We start from the raw sequence: 18162 nt of genomic DNA, 5'->3' as shown, positions 1-18162 counted from the left end.
ATATCATTATGAATACATTAGTCTCAACTCCTCGAATCATCTCGGCACGTGCGGAACTCGATAAATTACCGACGTCCTCGTCGCGACGACGATATTACACGATATTACAATTTTAAAAACAAACACACACATACACACACGCACGCGCACACACGCACGCACGCACACACACACACACACACACAAAAGTAAGAACAAGCGTTTTATGTTAAAACGTTAAAAAAAAAAAAAAAAAAAAAAAAGAAATAGAAAAAGAAAAAAAAATGGTACTTATATCGGTAAATAAACAAAAGATGGAAAATGTGTTGATATTGTATATAAATTATGATAACTGTTATGCGATGTCGATTGTATTTAATTAAGAGTGAGATGACTGAATATTGAATAGCTGGTTGGCAACTCTTGACGATAATCGCTCGAGTATCCTAGTCTTGTACAGAAGAGTCGTGCGCGCTTAGGATATATTAAAAATTGAAGGGATGGTTATAAAAACTCAGAGTATCTATCGTTTGGATTTTTCAAAATAACGAATTCGTAAGTCTTGAGTTGAGCTGAGCTTGCATGTTAGAGCGAGCGGATGGGTTGAGACGGAAATTTAAAAATTTCTATATATTCTTCAAAATTCAGCTACTCGAGAACGAGAGTTTCGTTGATTGTTGAGCTATAATTTAATAACTTAAAAAAAAAATCCCTACCAAACCTAATTTATATGAATCCTTATTAAGTAAATCTTGCAATTTGTGCAAAATGCTAGTTTAATTTTTGCAACGATTGAATTATTATTTCTAATGTTTCTTGTGGAGAGAGCGAGCATTAATAAAGTTAAATGGAACTTTAAATGCTTTGAGTAAGTTAACTAATACGATGCCGAGATGTGAAATATTAATATCAGTATCAGTATTTAAAATAATTAAAATACCATTGTAATTAAAAAATTTAAAATTATTTAAATTCTGAGTTTTGATTTCCAATAAAAATGCATAAAAAGAAGTCAGACGACGAAGGAAAACATAATGTGAAAGAAAACAAATGCTATACAGACTTGAACGTAACAAAATGAGAGAAATAATAAATAAATAAATATATATATATATATATATATATATATATATATAGATGTATTTATGTACGTGTGTGTATGTTAACATATGAGTCTCGAAACTTTTAGCCCAGCGACAAACTGGAGTAATGTCGAGTTTACATTGTTTATTATTAATTGGACATTAAAAGTGGATATTTATCATTTAAACATATGTTTCGTTAATTATAAATATATTAAAAAAATATAAACAAATTCTTAATATTTATAAAATCAATTGTTGTGAATATAACAATTAAAAGTTCTAATAAAATAAAAAATCAAGCTTACCGAGTTTATTTTCTTTAAAATAAAAGGGATAAAAATAATATATATGAAATATCGATAAGATATGTCGTATTTAAAATATTTTCTCTTCTTTTTTCTTTATTCTGCATTATGTACTACTTTTTTCTTCACCTTCGTAATATACAGTAGCAATACTTTCGTAATTATGCCCATTATTCTATTTGTTTATTATAAAGCAACAGTGTACTCTAAGGTCGTGCTAAGGTTATGAGATTCCTTAGAAAGGAAAATACATACATAGCAATTACAAAAAAAAAGAAAAAAATCGTTATCGTTATCATTATTGTGCTAAAATATTTGTACTACTTTGATAACGAGAGATCTAACTAAAATATGCTGATAATAAAGCCTGTCGAAAGTCTGCTAAACTGGATATTAATTGCTGCTTCAGATTTGTAACGTTATAAGAATCATTATACTGATGCGTTGTATAATTACAATAAAAAATTATTTATTAAATGGTGCTTCTTTTCATAATCGTCTTTCCTTTATTTATTTTTTTGTATTTTGTCTTTCAGGTAAGTAATTAAATTTGCTAACATCTTGTTTATATAAAACATTGCTTTATTCAGCGATACATGTGTTAACAAATCAAGCATCTTCTCGGACAATATGTTTTTGCCTTTCCGATACAAAAGGTACGGCTCCTTTTTTGGAATGCATACGTCGATTTGTTTGCCTGTAAATTAATGAAGTAAATGTAATATTTTTATTTAATGAAGTTTTTCTGTATAAAACATACACTACACTATGTTTAAGTTTATACTTGGTTACTTAATACATGATAGATATTATAATTGTCAATAAAATTCCAAAACTAATTAAATAAAAATTTTTAATAATTATTTATGTAATAAAGAAGTAATAATGTAATCCAAGCTTTTACATACTTTCGGTTTGATTTTTCACGTATTCTGCGTATCTCACTTTGCGCATTATAAATGTGCTTTGGAATTTGTCTGTGTCGTGCGATCCTTTGCACTTGTGGATGACTTGCGAATTTTTCCTTCAGTGCTTCACTATACTTAAGTGCCGCCTTCTCTCTAGGTTTTAGCTTTAAATCATATTATTTATTAAAATTTTTGTTCCCATCATTATTATTAAATTATTTTATTAGAAAATAAAGTTAAAAATTATCACGTCGATGCATCAATAATATAAAACTCAAACAATGTTTCTCAATGTCACGCTATACAAAATTGACAAACATTAAAACGTCAGTTTACATTCTTTAACATAATGATTAAATTATTTACTAATAATTATAATAGTTATGTAATTGAGTAAGTAATTCATTTTTGTTCAATTATAAATTTCGCAAGATAACGAACACTTTAATCTGATTTTAAAATATCAAAGTGAACTTCATTAACAATTGCCTTGAAATATAATTATTTATATATTTTCAAATAATTCTTTTTACTAAGACTGCTTTTAGTATGTAAGAACATAAATTTTTCCTCTTTATTGTATCGTCAATTACTTTTAAATATATTTCAACAGTTTTTTTTAAATTAATATTTTATAAATTGATCTATTAAAAATAATTAAACATTATTTCTTACCACTCCCAATTTTTCCGATGCCCTAGCTTTCCAAACTCGAATATTCATTTCATCGCTACCACTAAGAATATATTTATTATCCAGGGACCATATTATACTTGTAAGCCTTTGCATACGTTTAGTGTGGTAAACTTCTTTCGAGTGACCTTTATTAGTTTGGAAAATTCGAATTGATTTGTCATAACTACCAGACACAAATTCCTTACCGGTAGGACTGTAATCTACATCTGTTACGGCTTCGACATGATCCATATGTACATTAACTGGAGTTGATAATTTACGTGTATCAAAGGTATATAAACTGTGATAAATAAATTAATTAGTGTCTGAATATTATTTGCTTTAATGAAGTAAAAAAGAAAAATGGTTACTTGTAATCTTCATTAGCACACGTAAAAGTAAATGCTTCCATTGGATTCCAAGAAAGCCTGTTGGTGCGAAGTTTCATAACAATTCGTCGCAAGGGACCAGTTTCGCGTGTATCGTATAAAATTATGCTGCGATCACTTGCACATGCAGCTAAAATATAAAGTTTAATATTTCTTATTTGATAATTATTCTTATTGAAAATAATACATTAATCTATTAATAATAATAATAATAGTATATGAGATGACGTTTTTCAATTTACCAAGTAAATTAGTTTGAACATAATTATATTTAACATCGTGTAAACTATCGACACCCCATTTGAAAGTACGTATTGGTTCATTCCTTGTTTCTTCCCATAACTGGCATACTTCTCCACAAGTAGCAAAGAAAGCATCGGATCGATGATGGGTAATGCCAGTTAAAATAGTCTGTAATAAATTTCAATTAAAAATCATACATATATATATATATATAATACTTTCAATTTAAAATTTTATATTGAAATAATCATTAAATTACAAATATTAACTTTAAAATATACTAGCTATCGATGTTAACCAAAAGCACAATTTATATCTATAAGTATTATCGAGTCGATATTAATTTTTTATTCCATATTAGAAAATGTTGTACATACTTTGCTAATAATAGTATTCGTTGGCACTGCCTCTTCATTATTATCAGATTTTCGTGCTCTCCAGGTTTTAATAGTTTTATCATCACCAATTGTAATAAAATGCTCTGCACCCGATAAAAATGCGATTCCTCTTAGGACTCCATCGTGCGCAAGGAAGTTATATTCGCAAGTTCTCTGAGGTAAATTCCAAATTCTTACTTCGCCATCATAAGCACCACTTAATAGTACCTGCAGTTTTCCTGGATGCTTGCACATACAAGAAACAGCATCTTTATGCCCTTCTAAGTTGCCAACAAACGGTTTGGCAAACACTCTATCTAACTTTACAGCATTTAGAGCTCTTGTATATTCTCTCGGGGCCTCAAAAGGATGCAGTATGGGATCATAATTTCGTGGAACTAAAATTATTTTATAAAATGACGTTAATCAACAATTAGTGTATTAATAAATGTATATTTTAAAATTTTAATCGATAACAGTTTACTTATATTGCAATAAGTATTGAGCGTAATATTATTTATTAATAATATGCATTGTATTGCGTTACTTAATTATTGGAGGTTATGCAACAATGATGATTTTTCGATACCTTTGTGAATATCCCGTTTGGTTTCACGTAAATATTCATCTGGATTTCTTGACAACACCTTCACCTTCATGTCGGTGAACTTATAACGAAGTAATTAATCAATTCAATATCATTATATAGAGTCCCTCCACGTGCATTGTGGAAGCATTTACGTACTATATTAGTCGCTACTAATAAATGTTACTGCAATAAATTACATTACAGGCGGCCAATCAATACGTATTTCAAAGATAATTTACGAACTCACGTTTTACAATCCTTTACCTAACGTAATTGCATCAACTATTATTAATCACTTAACCATCTATCTACTTCAATCACATTCCCCAAATATAACGTCGCATAACCGCATCTGCGAGTCCTACAATATTTCTCGCTATTTACTATCGAAATTAATCGAATTATGTCGACGTTACAGTATCGACCAATCGACATTTAACCTCCTCAATCGATTACAACTAGCCAGCTGACTTTAAGGGACAACTTCAGTTCCTACATTATAAATAATACTGCCCGCGTAAACTAACTTGATGTGACTAATTGGATGTTTGAATTTGGAAATTTCTACTTTATACGTCTGTATGCACTAACTGAACAATATGAAGATAACGATGTATCCTCGATATAATTTCTACATTATTGTTATAAATATACGTGCCTGAAAAGGTTTAAAATGATATTATACGTTGTGAAATGTAAGAATACATTCACGCATTCTCTCGTAGATTCTTTTGTACATACATATTTATTTATTCGCATGCACGAATTGTAAATTAATTTAATTAATTAGCACATATTGACATGAATTTATTTTATAAATACAACTAAAATTGTTATTCTACTTTAGTATTGCAATTACTTTGTAATTTTAGAAAACATTTTATAAATAATATACGTATATTTTTAAGATAACAAGACGCCGAATAAGAATTATTTCTACAATATTTATCAATTTAAGGTAAAATATTTAAAGATGATGAATTGAAAATAATATATTATTTAGAAAATAGATTTAAATATCCAGTAACGAACAAATAATATATGAAAACTACATTAACGATAAAATTAATTTTATTTTATATAATAATAATGATAATAATAATACAATGATACTTAGTAAAAACAATCGTTGTTAAATGATTATTATTCAAGAAGTTATGAATTGCAAAGCTAGGCGTTAAACAGTTAAATAAAAATTTCTTTGATATTTCTGCTTCTTGATTGCCGTAAAAAAACAATCGTTTTTTTTTTTTGTTTTGTTTTTTTTTTGTTTTAAGCAGGTACAATCGGATATTAAATTTTCTGCGTACGAAAATTGAGTGTTGAAGGATGATTAAAAGATTTTTTTATTTACATTCGCTTTTTATCAGTAGGCATTAGATACCGACTGCATATAGTAATTATTCATGTATGAGAAATTTCAATAACGTTGAGGTTAGAGAACGAATTAATTATAATTTTTTTTTTTTTGTTTGTTGACATTTAAAAACCATTTATATAATAAGTAATAAATGATATCCTTTTCGTAATTGCAGATTTATAGATATATATTTAATTGATATGTCAATACTGTTTAAATCACGATATTAACTCGAGTTTGAATTTATTCAATGAATATTATTTATATTTTTAATATAAGTTAAGTTATTTTTAATATAAGTCGTATTTTCAAAACAAAAGTCTGTAGCTCATTTAGTAAAATAGCGATAGAATTAATTAGAAAAATTTTAAATTCTAATAGTACTTCAAAAATATACGACCATACATTTCTTAATTGAAACTGAAAATTACATTAATCTAACGTCAAAAGTAATATTAATAATCCATGGATATTTTCAATTCATACTCTATGTTAATTGTAAGTTGACAGCATAGTCGCGCGGTGGTGAAAAATATTTATATTTGCCGAATCATTCGAAATAAGTGCTTATAAATGGAATATTTTTGTATTAAATGCCTATTGTAGTTAATTGTCTGCTTAAGACTAGATGTTGAAATATTTTCAAATGACTTTCGTATCGGATGACCGACAGTCAATTCGGTTGATCTATATTAAATGATTCATTCTTATCGATACACCTCTTTATCTAATATCGAGCATCGTCATTTTTTCGCACAATAGTACTTCTGTGATTTTTCAATAAATTAACATTTTGAAAATGTCTTTATAACCCATAACCCTAGCATAACTTGTTCAGGATCCAATACAACTTGAGTATGGTAAATTGGATCCCTAGTCTGTAAAATAGCGATCGGTGTGCAATTTTACTGCAAGTTTAACGGTTTAACGTACTACTTTGTCCATAGTAATAGAATACATCAGGTCCATCCCATGATACAACGTACTTTAAAAGAAGTTTCATCAATGAAAAGTACGTTGTTATGTTGTCGATCGATATTATTGCGCGTTCAAGCATGACGCATTTTCACGTTCTCTTTAGTTAATAAAGATTTCTTCACTGTGCTTCGTTGATTTAAATTATTTGCATAGCGAGGGTTAGCATAGAACTAGATGTTTTCACTGATAATATTAAAACGTTTCTCTTTCAATTTACTCGCCTTATATGCAGTATGAGCCAAGGATACTAAAAAATATTGTCTACTATTTTTTTTTTTTTTTTTTTTTTTTTTTTTTTTTAAATATCTTAGGCTTTTTTCGTTTCTTTTTTTGTCTTAGCGAAATCTCCTAACGCTTCGATGAATTAACAATCGACAATTGTCCACAAAATATTCTAATCTTTCTATTTTAAATTGCGTCCAAGCACGGTTTCCAAGTGAAACATGTTGACAATATCTATGACAGTTACGTTTTTCTTTTTTCTTTTTCTTGTTTTTTTTTCTTTTTCTTTTGCTTTAATAGAAATTTAACAAACGAAGCTTTTTTTGTAATACATTGTAAAACAGTGGTAAGACGGTATTTACTAGTTTTCATAAGATATCGAGGATTGTTTTTATATAGCACGAATTTTTTTTAGCAGCTTATTTTAAACAAAATACAGTTTAGGGTAGTGTAAATAGATGTATATATAAATTTGCAAAAATGTGTAATAATCCATCGAAAAATAAAATACCATATTGAGATTATTTTTATACTTTATAAAATAAAGACTATTTTAAAGATAAGAGTATGGCAGTAGTAAGTTGATAGAAATCTAATACATGTAATATAAACTATTGAGTCAGATTAGGCTTGGTATATTAAAGTAGAAATAAATATCAATCACTTATTTAATTTATATTACTATTAAAAGTAATAAAAAATATTAATTTTAGAATTTAAAACATTTGTACTATATGAATTTAATTGCAATAAGTGTAAGAATTATTCACAAATGTATAAACGTAAGACATATTTTAATGACATTATTATACAATATTTTTATTCGTCTTCATAAAATCATAACAATAAATATTAAAATATAATGCTAATAGTAATGATATGTTTATATAATCATAAATATTTAAGAGCTTTTTACCATAAAACGATAAATGGATAATGGATTTGTAAAGAAAATAGAAAACACAAACATTAAATTACTGTTTTCACATTAATAAATTAATTATGACCATTGTTGAAACTAGCATATTATGATACACATAATTTCTAGTTATATACACATTTTTACTAAAATCATTACATTTCTTTAATTTTCCTGTACTTTTCAATGTAATATTTGTCGTGGAATCATTAATTTTCTTATCTTAAATTTGTTCTTATTCAACTCTAAAATAATGATTATTTATGTTAAAGATTGTCCGTTACTTTGTTTACAAATGCATTTCTGAAATATGCCGACGATTAATTTAATCGAAATATCATCTTCCACCACATCCAGGTAAAAGCTTTTAATGCAAAGCATATCAAAGAATTGCGTGTAAATAGCATAAATAATACACAGATAATTGTAAATTTATTCAAATTTGCGACAAAAAAAAAAAAAAAAGAAGAAATAAAATAAAACGAATTAATTAGCTGAATATTAAAATGCAAAATTTAAAAATCTCTTGCTCACAACGACATTCGCGAATTTTCGCCATATAAATGGCAACACATTAAAAGGTGACACGTTATCGTGGCATTTTTCGTATATTCCGAAAATAGGAGGCGTAAATTTTTATTTATAAAATTTGTCATACTCCTTTCTAGATAGACAACAAGCAAAGCACAGACACGCATATGTACACATATGCGAAGAATTCTGATAAGATAACACGATGTTCTTAACTAGATTCACTTAAGGTGTCCGTATCATTACCTGTTCTAAAATACATCGTTGCGTATCACGAGAGGAGAAAATGCCAGGTAATGTACGAGTACATAGCTTCATCTTTATTATAATCATGTCAGTGTATCCATACATTAGCGGTTTCTCTTCTTTAATTTGAAAACTTTAAATTCGCATGCTTTCACGTAGAGAGTGCCGACAAGTCAATTATAATATCGTGTCTCACTATTGATAATATCAGTTTATTTGTATTTTATATATATCATAATTTCTGATGTAATAAGAATTCGATTAACATGATTATCATGAAACTGAAGTTATGGTACATTTGCATCATTTCATCCTTTATGTATAAAGATTTTATTAACATTTTATATCACGGGGAATTTTTAATAATCGAACGAATTAATTTGTTAATTTAATAAAAGGAATCGATAAGCGGTCACTTTTATTAGCCAAATAATTCTTTATTCTTACAATAATTACTGCGGTACTATAAAATTATCTTGATTAACTGAATTTCGACTAAGAATCTATATTGTGAATTTTAACTACCTAACTTCTTAAATGTCATTGATAAGTATTTATGTTTTTTGTTTTATTTTTTAGATACACAATTCGGTACAAATGTATTTTTTTTTTTTTTTTACGTATTACTCATTTTTAATCGAATGGAAATCTTATCTGTAAATTTTTTTAACGAATCAATTTTATTCTCGTTATGCTCATTTCATTTTCTAGAACAAAATATAGATTTTATTGCATTACTTTACTCTAGCATTAATTGATAGAACTTTGGAAAAGCTTTTCTACAGATAAACCAAAATTTTTTTAAATATAATGCTAATTCTCGAACGTAAACAAAACTTAAAGTAATTATGAAAATGTAATTTTAAATTTTATCCATAATAAGGATCAGTTCAAATATTGCTAACGATTATGATAATAATTAGGATTATTGAATACTTATTAACAAAAGAATGAAAAGTTAGAATGTAATTGAATTTTGAAAGAAAAAGCTGCCTATAAATTGTCAGAAGTTAATTAAAGCCGAGCAAGTTTAAATAAATTAGATCACATCCATATGCGTTGAAAGATTTTAATATCATAATATATATTTCTAAAAATAACAATTTATCGTTCGTAATTAAATAATAATATATAAATTAAGGTGACACTTTCTTTTATGGTTAAATTTAATTCTACTTTCACTTTCTTCTCGTCATCATATGTAGAGATATTGAATTCAAAAATAATGTATAAGATTTCTAATTCGAGGAAGATACTTACTTAGTTTCCTATACGAATAAAAAAAATTATAAAGTATAAAAAATAAAATAGTTGATTTCTATGAAAAGTCTTTGGTATTCTAGTAGGGTTAAGAAAAGTAAAATTGCCACTGATTTAATCAGTAAATCAATGCTTCTTTGATGCTCGAGCAATTATAACGGTATTTTACTCGATTTTTTTTTTTGTTTTTTAAGAAAAAGAGAATCGAACATTTTCAATTATCTATTTGCTTCTTTTTTCATTTTTTTTATTCGTTTTTTTTTTTATCAATTATATTCTACTGCAACTATTGTTATATTTAATTGTGAAAATTATTTCCAATCATTATTGCAACTACAGATAATCCACCATTTGTGCAACTATTTCTTCACCATCTATACGCTATTTATTTCACGTGTGCAAATTTATTAAAAAAAAAAATTTTCACATATTCTGGCAATTGAAATTTATAAAATTTTGAATATGCCCATAATTTCGCTCTACGCGTAACTAAAGATACGAATTTTCAAATGACGTCCTGAGCCGGAGGATTTTATTGCAATTTGTCATGTCGTTGGCAACCAATGTACGAAATTCGCGAACAGCTACAATTTACATTTATTTCGTAGTTCGCGCTAACGTCCATCCCTTAGGCAGCGTCATTATGACGAGGTAGCGAGTGATCCCGGGGGTCTCCCTTAACAAAGATAAAACTAGATCGGGGCCATGGGGTCGTGCTGCACGTCGCTCTCATCCGAGTCGACACTAAATTCTGGCATAATATCTCACGAAACAGCATACAAATGGTTGACGAGAAGCTCGGACGAGCCCTTTCCCGAGACGGCCGTCACCGGTGGCCGAGACATCGACGGTGCCACGATCTACGTCGGCCGCGCCTACCATGATGGCGACATGATACCGGCCAAGGTCATACCCGAGAGGAACGTCGCTTACGTGGCGCACGGCGGCCAAGAGCACGCCAAACGCAACTTCGAGGTAGTCTCTCATTTTATTTTCTTGCTTGTGCGCTGCAGCTCGTGTCTCACTTTCCTTGTCCAATTCGGCTTTTCTATAGACTATTGATTAGCAATGGATTGCTGAAATAGAGAAATAGAGGCTGAAATTCAGCCGTACACGCGTAATACCTATGCGCAAGAAAATGAAATTTCATTGCTTTCGATTTTAATATAGGACGAGGAGTCATGGGATTTGAATTTTCCACGTATTTTTATGATTTTCTTCTGTTTTTTTCGCTGTATCGGATAATGATAATGATAATCAGTTACATTTTTATATTATACCTAAATCACTAGTTTTCAATGATAAATTTCAATTATCTTTTTAAGCACAAGAGATAATTTGTATTTTTTGTTTTTTGTTTTTGTTTTTTGTTTTTGTTTTTTTCAACCAGAAATTTATTAGTAGATTTGTATTGTCACTTGTTTAGGATAGGATAGTATATAGTGGTAACAAGATATTGTAACAACATAATAATTCGTACAACAATATATAATTTCGCTTGACTGATGATTATATATTTGCATTTATGCATAATACCTTATTGTTATATCTAACATAGAATTCTCTTAATATTCTACGAATATTCATGAAATTACTAAATTAGAGACTAAATCGCTTATGGCTAATAAGAATTATATAACACGATAATAATCAGCAAGATAACAATAGACATTTAACTATTAAAAAATTTTAATTATAAACATACAATAATTATATATATATATATATATATATATATATATATATATATATATATATATATATATATATATATTGAGTATCGATCTTTAATGCGCTTAGATTTAATTAAAATTCAATTTCTCAATATTGATTATTTAAATATTATTATAATTTTATTTTCAGCGCGTCCGTCAATTGACCATCAATGTATAAATATCTTTATAACGAATGAATAATAATTTCTTAATACACGATATTATCATTAAAGCTTTATTCCTAAAGAAAAACAATTATTTTCTAATCATTATTAAGAAATATCCTAATATTTCTTATTAATATTTGTACACATTTAGTCTATTAAGACATTTGAAATTAATCAATTTAATTATTATGGTATAATAATGATTCAAACATAATGTATGATATTACAAAATTACATATATTTTTAATTATTTTCTCTAATCTTTAGTATCCTATACATAATATATTTCTATAAACAAGTCTAGAAAATACATAATCATAACTTAGGTATTATTTTTATATAACCTTCTGTAATTTCCATGTGTATTTTGTGAAAATGCAAGACTATTTAAGGAGTTTCACAAATTAAGTGAGTCAGGGCTGAGTATCTCAGTTTAGTTCGAGGCAAACTTTGCTCATATAATGAATACTAACGTAATCGAATTTTTTTTCGATTCCTTTGATCTTATTTGCAAATGCACGCATTAGTAAGAACATCAATCAATTATATATAAGAGTTTGTCATTTTTATATATTTTCAGGTTTATTTAGGAAATACTTTAATAAATAATATGATCGCCATGGACAATCAGACAAGTACGCCATAAAAATTTTGTTTTTTAATTTTATAGAAGTGGTTCAGTAAAGTGAAGGAAAAATCTCTTTTACAGGTACGAAAGCAGTAAAAGTATAAGTTTACAGTCTATTGATTTATTCGTGGTTAATAATATAAAATTTACATTATTATACTATAAATTTTACTTTATTATAAAATTTGTAAAAAAATATTTAAAATATACACGAAATAAATACAATTTTTTATATCCATAATATATTTTTATTTTAATTTCAAGAAAAGTAACGGGTTGAAATTTCTGACTTTTATTTGATAATTAATTTCCAATCATATATTAATGCCATTCAATAAAATGATAAATTTATTAAAGATTAAAATTTTTTTTTAAGAATAATATCATAATGTAATATGCATTTTCGTGATAAAAGATAATTTAACCGTAAATTGAGTCAATATTATTACAATATTTTTTATTGACTATAATTTATTGTTTAATATATAACAATATTTTTTAACAGAGTAACAGAAATAGAAATAGTAGTTAAAGTATTTATATGCCGCAAATAATACGTGTTCTTATATTATTTACCGCTTCATTGAAGAACCCCAAATATTTGAAAATGTTCATATAAATATTTCTATATAGAAAATCAATCACAGTTAATTGACATATTAATAGTGTTGTTAATAAGTTTATAGGTATTTTTAGTTTTTATATCAAAGATTTATTTTTGATGTTTCTAGAAAGTTGTACATAACTTAAATACAAATATACGCAAATTTATTTTAATTTTATAATTCAAAATAGATGTTTTTTTAAGAGACTAATTTACTACCTCGTATTTTATGATATATTTTTTTTTTTTTAAATTAAAAAAAAAAAAAAAAAAAAAAAAAATTAAAATAAACATTTTCATTACAACTATTAAATATTCACTAATTCAAAGAAATGAATCGACTGTTTCTTTAGATACTTGTTAATTTATTTAAAATGAATATTCATTTATTAGAAGTTTATAAAAAGTCAGAGATAAAATGTTTAATCAAATATATAAAATATATGCTTTTGTGTAATATTTAAAAAAAAATTCTCACTTAAAATCTGATGTTAACTATTTTCTTTAAAGATAACGTTTATCTCTCCGAGGAAAGTGAGTTTTTCAAAGTATTTTAAATTTTATTTATAAAAAATAAGAATATAATATTTATTATATTGTATTAATTATAATCCATAGTATATATAATATATCACTAACCAATTCCAATCAGCTATATATAAGTAATGCGTGCAATATAATAATATAATACACTATATAATATAAATATAATTTTAAATATAATAAAATTTTTGTTTTGTTTATGTTTATAGAAAATATGAGTGATATACATATTTTTGTTGACATTTAATATAAAAATAGTTTACTTAATAAAGTATTTAGTAATGTATATGTATTTAAACATTATAATAAGAAAATGTCGTTCTTGCTACGTAGAAATATAACTACTTAATATAGAAGCAAAGTATAATATTAAAAAAATATATTTGCCCACCCGTACGTGAATATATGAAGTATATAATTATATTAAAGCTTTTATTGCTTATTTGATACACCAAGATTACATATTTAATATTCTAAAATAATAAATATCTAAATAATAATAAATGCTATTAATGTTTGTAAATGGGCGTATAAAATATTTATTTTAATTTCGTTTATTAATATTAATAATAAGTTTTATAAAGGTTTTGTTCTTGAATTACTTAAATACTTAAAAAGCTTAGCATATAATGAGAGAATGTAGATATTTTAGAACAAATAATTTAGGAAATATTTATTATTTAAATGCTTTATATTAAAGTATCGATATTTATGATGAAACATAAAAATGCGATATCGTGTTTCAATATGCACACATACATGCATGCATACACACACACACACATATATATATATGTGTGTGTGTGTGTGTGTGTGTGTGTGTGTGTGTGTGTTTGCGTGTGTGCGCCTGTCTGTAACTACAACTGTAAATTTGAGCGATCACGTGATACAATAATTCAGGTATCCAACAATGATGAGTTTATGATCCAAGTCAGCATTCTCGTTGCTGCACATCAATTCTCTCCACCAATCGACTTCGGCCACGACAAAACAATCGAGCAATTGGGCAATCACGTAAACAAAAAGAGAAAGGAAGCCTAACGAAGAAGATAAAAAGAAAGACAATTTTCAGGCCGACGTGGATAACATGACCCGAGTGGCATGCGCGCGAGGCGAAGCTCATTTAATCCTCGTACCATCCGGGCCGATAAAAATCAGTTGGTCTTTCCATGAAGTCGCGAGAAAACGCGCCTTGCTTGTTGTATGCTTACTTAACGGTAAAATGGTCGCCAGATCGCGCTGCTGATTTATCGGCTCTGGCCGTCGCTTCGCTCGCACCAAGTAATCTGCGAAAACTCGCGCGCCTCGCAACCTAATCAGTCTGTAATATCTTAATCGAGTAAACTGCAAAACAATCCGAGATCGATGCGCCCGATTAAGTTGTTGGGAAATTGATTTTTTACAAAACCGCTAGGTAAAAGAGACTCCCACTTTTTTGGGGCGCTGGGGGAGGGGGTGCGCGCTAAGCCCTTCTTTGTCGATCGCTGCCGATGACGAAATGTTAGTTTTTTGGTTTATTGATAGTAAAAGTCGATTACTTGCCAATTAGGACTCGCGTGTCACGTCACTTTTTGTAATGCGTCACTTTTTCTTCGATATTATTGTCCTCGCTTTATTATAAATATTTGTGACTTTAACAGTCATTTTAATTAATAATGGAGAATAAATTAATAAAAATAATATGGGGTTTGTTTGTTTGTTTTTTTTTTTTTATTTAATTTCTAAGTATTTATATAGAAGAAATTATTTGTATCCACTGTTTCAAATTTAAAAATAAAATTTCAATGCCTTATTACCTGATTAAATTTTCTTGCGTCTTTACATTAGTTAAAATCGATAGATTTTACATTCACTCAATATAAATTAGAATTACTTTCGATATTAATGAATAAAGGAAAAGTTCAATCTCTATATCGTGGTGTATCATTTTAGAGCTATCGTATCCTAGTTAATTTTAATTCTTCTTAGGTATAATTTTGTGCAAAAAATAACTCATAAGTATTGTTGTGTTCTTAGAAAGTTAGTTACCGCGAAATCTGAAATCAAATATTTGAAAATTTTAATGCAAACTTGGCAATTACTTTGATTTTATTCGCTCGAACATTATTTACGACTTATTGTGGCTTTGAAATATAATTTATTTTCACGCAAATATATATATATATATATATATATATATATAAACTAAATAATACATTTTTGCAATTGCTCGGCATAGCTTTAAAGATATCGATCAACATAAAATTTAATCACTAAAAGTATCGCGTATTTTTAGAGGAATTTTGTTCGTAATCGCTGTAAAAAAAAAGAAAAAAAATTTCTTTCAAATTCACAATAATCGATCACCGTAATGTTTAATACTTTATTAAATGTTAAACACAATGAAATAGCCAATAAGGATGTGCGCCAAAGGTCTCGGCAACGACAACTAACAGGGCGCAGCTCATGTTTTTCCAATGCTTTTCTCAGCGGCTTATGAATGCTGAAATCTTTTCACAGGTTCTCGTCCGCGGAGAATTCGGATGGGAATTCTGCAGTAACGGCTCGGTTCCCGCAGATGCGGTTGTCGCCGGTCACACAAGCGATGGAGAACCACTGTACGTCGGACGTGTACTTCACAATGGCTCTCAAACCGTTGGCAAGGTACATTTAGCATTCAATTTCATGAAAAGTATTTGTTACCACATACCTAGGAATTTTAATCTTTACGTCCACTGTCATTTAAATAAAGTAAAGACTTAAATGTTTCAATTCCTTCATACATATTATAATTGATGCCGCCTGGTTTACCAATTTACCCTCGATACTTGTACTTGTACGCACTGCCTTGATTATACCGCATTAAATGAAAATGTAAATGTGATAATCGCAGCTGGTAAATGGTTCGATCAAAGATCTCTATTTCGATCCATAAGCACGCAATTCAAATTTGACGCTCACCCGATTCTCATTCAAATAGCTAATAATATATTAAGCTTAATTGCATCTCTCGTTTATAACAAGCTGCAATTTAGAGATCTTTTTTTTTTCTTCTTAACTCAGATATTTTATAATTATTCTTTATAAAATTTGTTGCGAATAATATTGCACTGTTAACTATTGTTTAGAGTTTTGATTTACGCCGAGAGCTGATAAATTTCTAACGCGTAAGCAAATCCAAATGAAAAATTGCACTGTTGTAGAAGATTAATTGTTAACCGTTCGATTCATACTTGAAAAATATCATGGAAATATTAACTTGCATTTTAAATCATCCAGACGACAAGAAATTTTTTTATACTTAAATCTGTAAAATTATAATTGAATTCTAAGTGGACGTACTCTAAGATATCTGATAAGCTTTACAAGTTATGTTTTTAAATTGTGGCTCGAATTCTAATCAATGATATAATTTTCTTTTTTATTTTTCATAGAAAAATTCAAAGATAAAAAATTGTTCTAAGAAATAGCAATTTGATATTAATAAGTCCATTTTTTTTTTGGAATAATATTGCATGTGTAAATTATTATATACACATTTTTTTATGAACAATTAATAATTTTATGAATTCTGTTAGGGTTCGAGTATCAATAATAATTTAATAGTAAAACAATGGCAGTTATTTGGAATAGATAAATATAATGCAGGTAGATTGTGACTGTCGGATATGAGAGATAAAAGTACATTATCATTGAATTGTTGTAACAGTGTAATTATTGAATAGATCTTTGTGGATGTCATAAACAATGATGATATTCTATTGAAAAAATATGAACAATAAAAAAATAATGTATATATATATATATATATATATATACTAATATTATTCTAAGATTGCGATTACTAATACGCGCACTCACAAGTATTCTTCAAACAATTGTTACATTAACTTGGTGGAATTGAGCGACATTACAGGCCATTTTAATAATGATGACCGCACTCGAATTTCAATACGACAATGAGAAGAAATTAAGCGATTGAAAATACTGCAAGAATAACATTGTCATTATTGTCATTACAGGTACAACAAAGCCATGGTTGCCTCTACATTCCCTTTGACGGCGAGGAGTTGTCTTTTAAAGATTACGAGGTTCTCGTTATGCATTGATCATCGAACGAGCGCGCGCGCCACATACACAGGCGCGCACACACACACACACACACACACACACACACATTCCTAAGTTTATAAAGGTTGCGCGGAAAATCGGCAATTCTTATTTAACACGTATAAGCAATCTTAAGAGAATGTTACGATAATATATTTTTTTAATGAGATATTCATTTTCGAAAAATAAATAAGCTTATTTTACATATTCGATAGTCGTCTCCTTTCATTTCACAATGTTCAATAATTATTTATGCAAATTATGTAAAATATTGTGACCTCAAAAAGAAGAAAATTAGTTATTACCTTATTAAGATTGAATTAATTATTGATGCAGCAACAATGATTACT

The 18162-nt window shown here is 27.7% G+C and overlaps 2 protein-coding genes across 4 annotated transcripts; one reads left to right on the top strand and one right to left on the bottom strand.

The window, feature by feature from the left end:
- Nucleotides 1-1930: 1930 nt before the first annotated feature.
- On the bottom strand, nt 1931-4695 carry LOC105365604 (DDB1- and CUL4-associated factor 13). Its single transcript, XM_011503819.1, has 7 exons — nt 4551-4695; nt 3962-4359; nt 3584-3752; nt 3324-3471; nt 2953-3253; nt 2278-2441; nt 1931-2066 (listed from the first exon to the last, which is right to left on the bottom strand). Exons 1-7 carry the CDS (start codon nt 4618-4620, stop codon nt 1979-1981), a joined length of 1338 nt encoding a protein of 445 aa, XP_011502121.1. The 5' UTR covers nt 4621-4695; the 3' UTR covers nt 1931-1978.
- Nucleotides 4696-8755: 4060 nt separating this feature from the next.
- LOC105365603 (natterin-3) lies at nt 8756-17847 on the top strand. Of its 3 annotated transcripts, none has more exons than XM_011503817.1 (4): nt 8756-8853; nt 10842-11041; nt 16223-16366; nt 17725-17847. In XM_011503817.1, exons 1-4 carry the CDS (start codon nt 8847-8849, stop codon nt 17809-17811), a joined length of 438 nt encoding a protein of 145 aa, XP_011502119.1. In that variant the 5' UTR covers nt 8756-8846; the 3' UTR covers nt 17812-17847. The 3 variants fall into 3 exon arrangements, with proteins under 3 accessions (XP_011502119.1, XP_011502118.1, XP_011502117.1); XM_011503816.1 differs by having other exon boundaries at nt 8796-8853; nt 10699-11041; XM_011503815.1 differs by having other exon boundaries at nt 8798-8853; nt 10675-11041.
- Nucleotides 17848-18162: the final 315 nt, after the last annotated feature.

This window comes from Ceratosolen solmsi, unplaced genomic scaffold (assembly GCF_000503995.2).
Source record: "Ceratosolen solmsi marchali unplaced genomic scaffold, CerSol_1.0 scaffold48, whole genome shotgun sequence".
Taxonomy (NCBI): Eukaryota; Metazoa; Arthropoda; class Insecta; order Hymenoptera; family Agaonidae; genus Ceratosolen; species Ceratosolen solmsi.
Note: the sequence above shows the minus strand (reverse complement) of the source record. Positions and strands in the feature narration are given on the sequence as shown.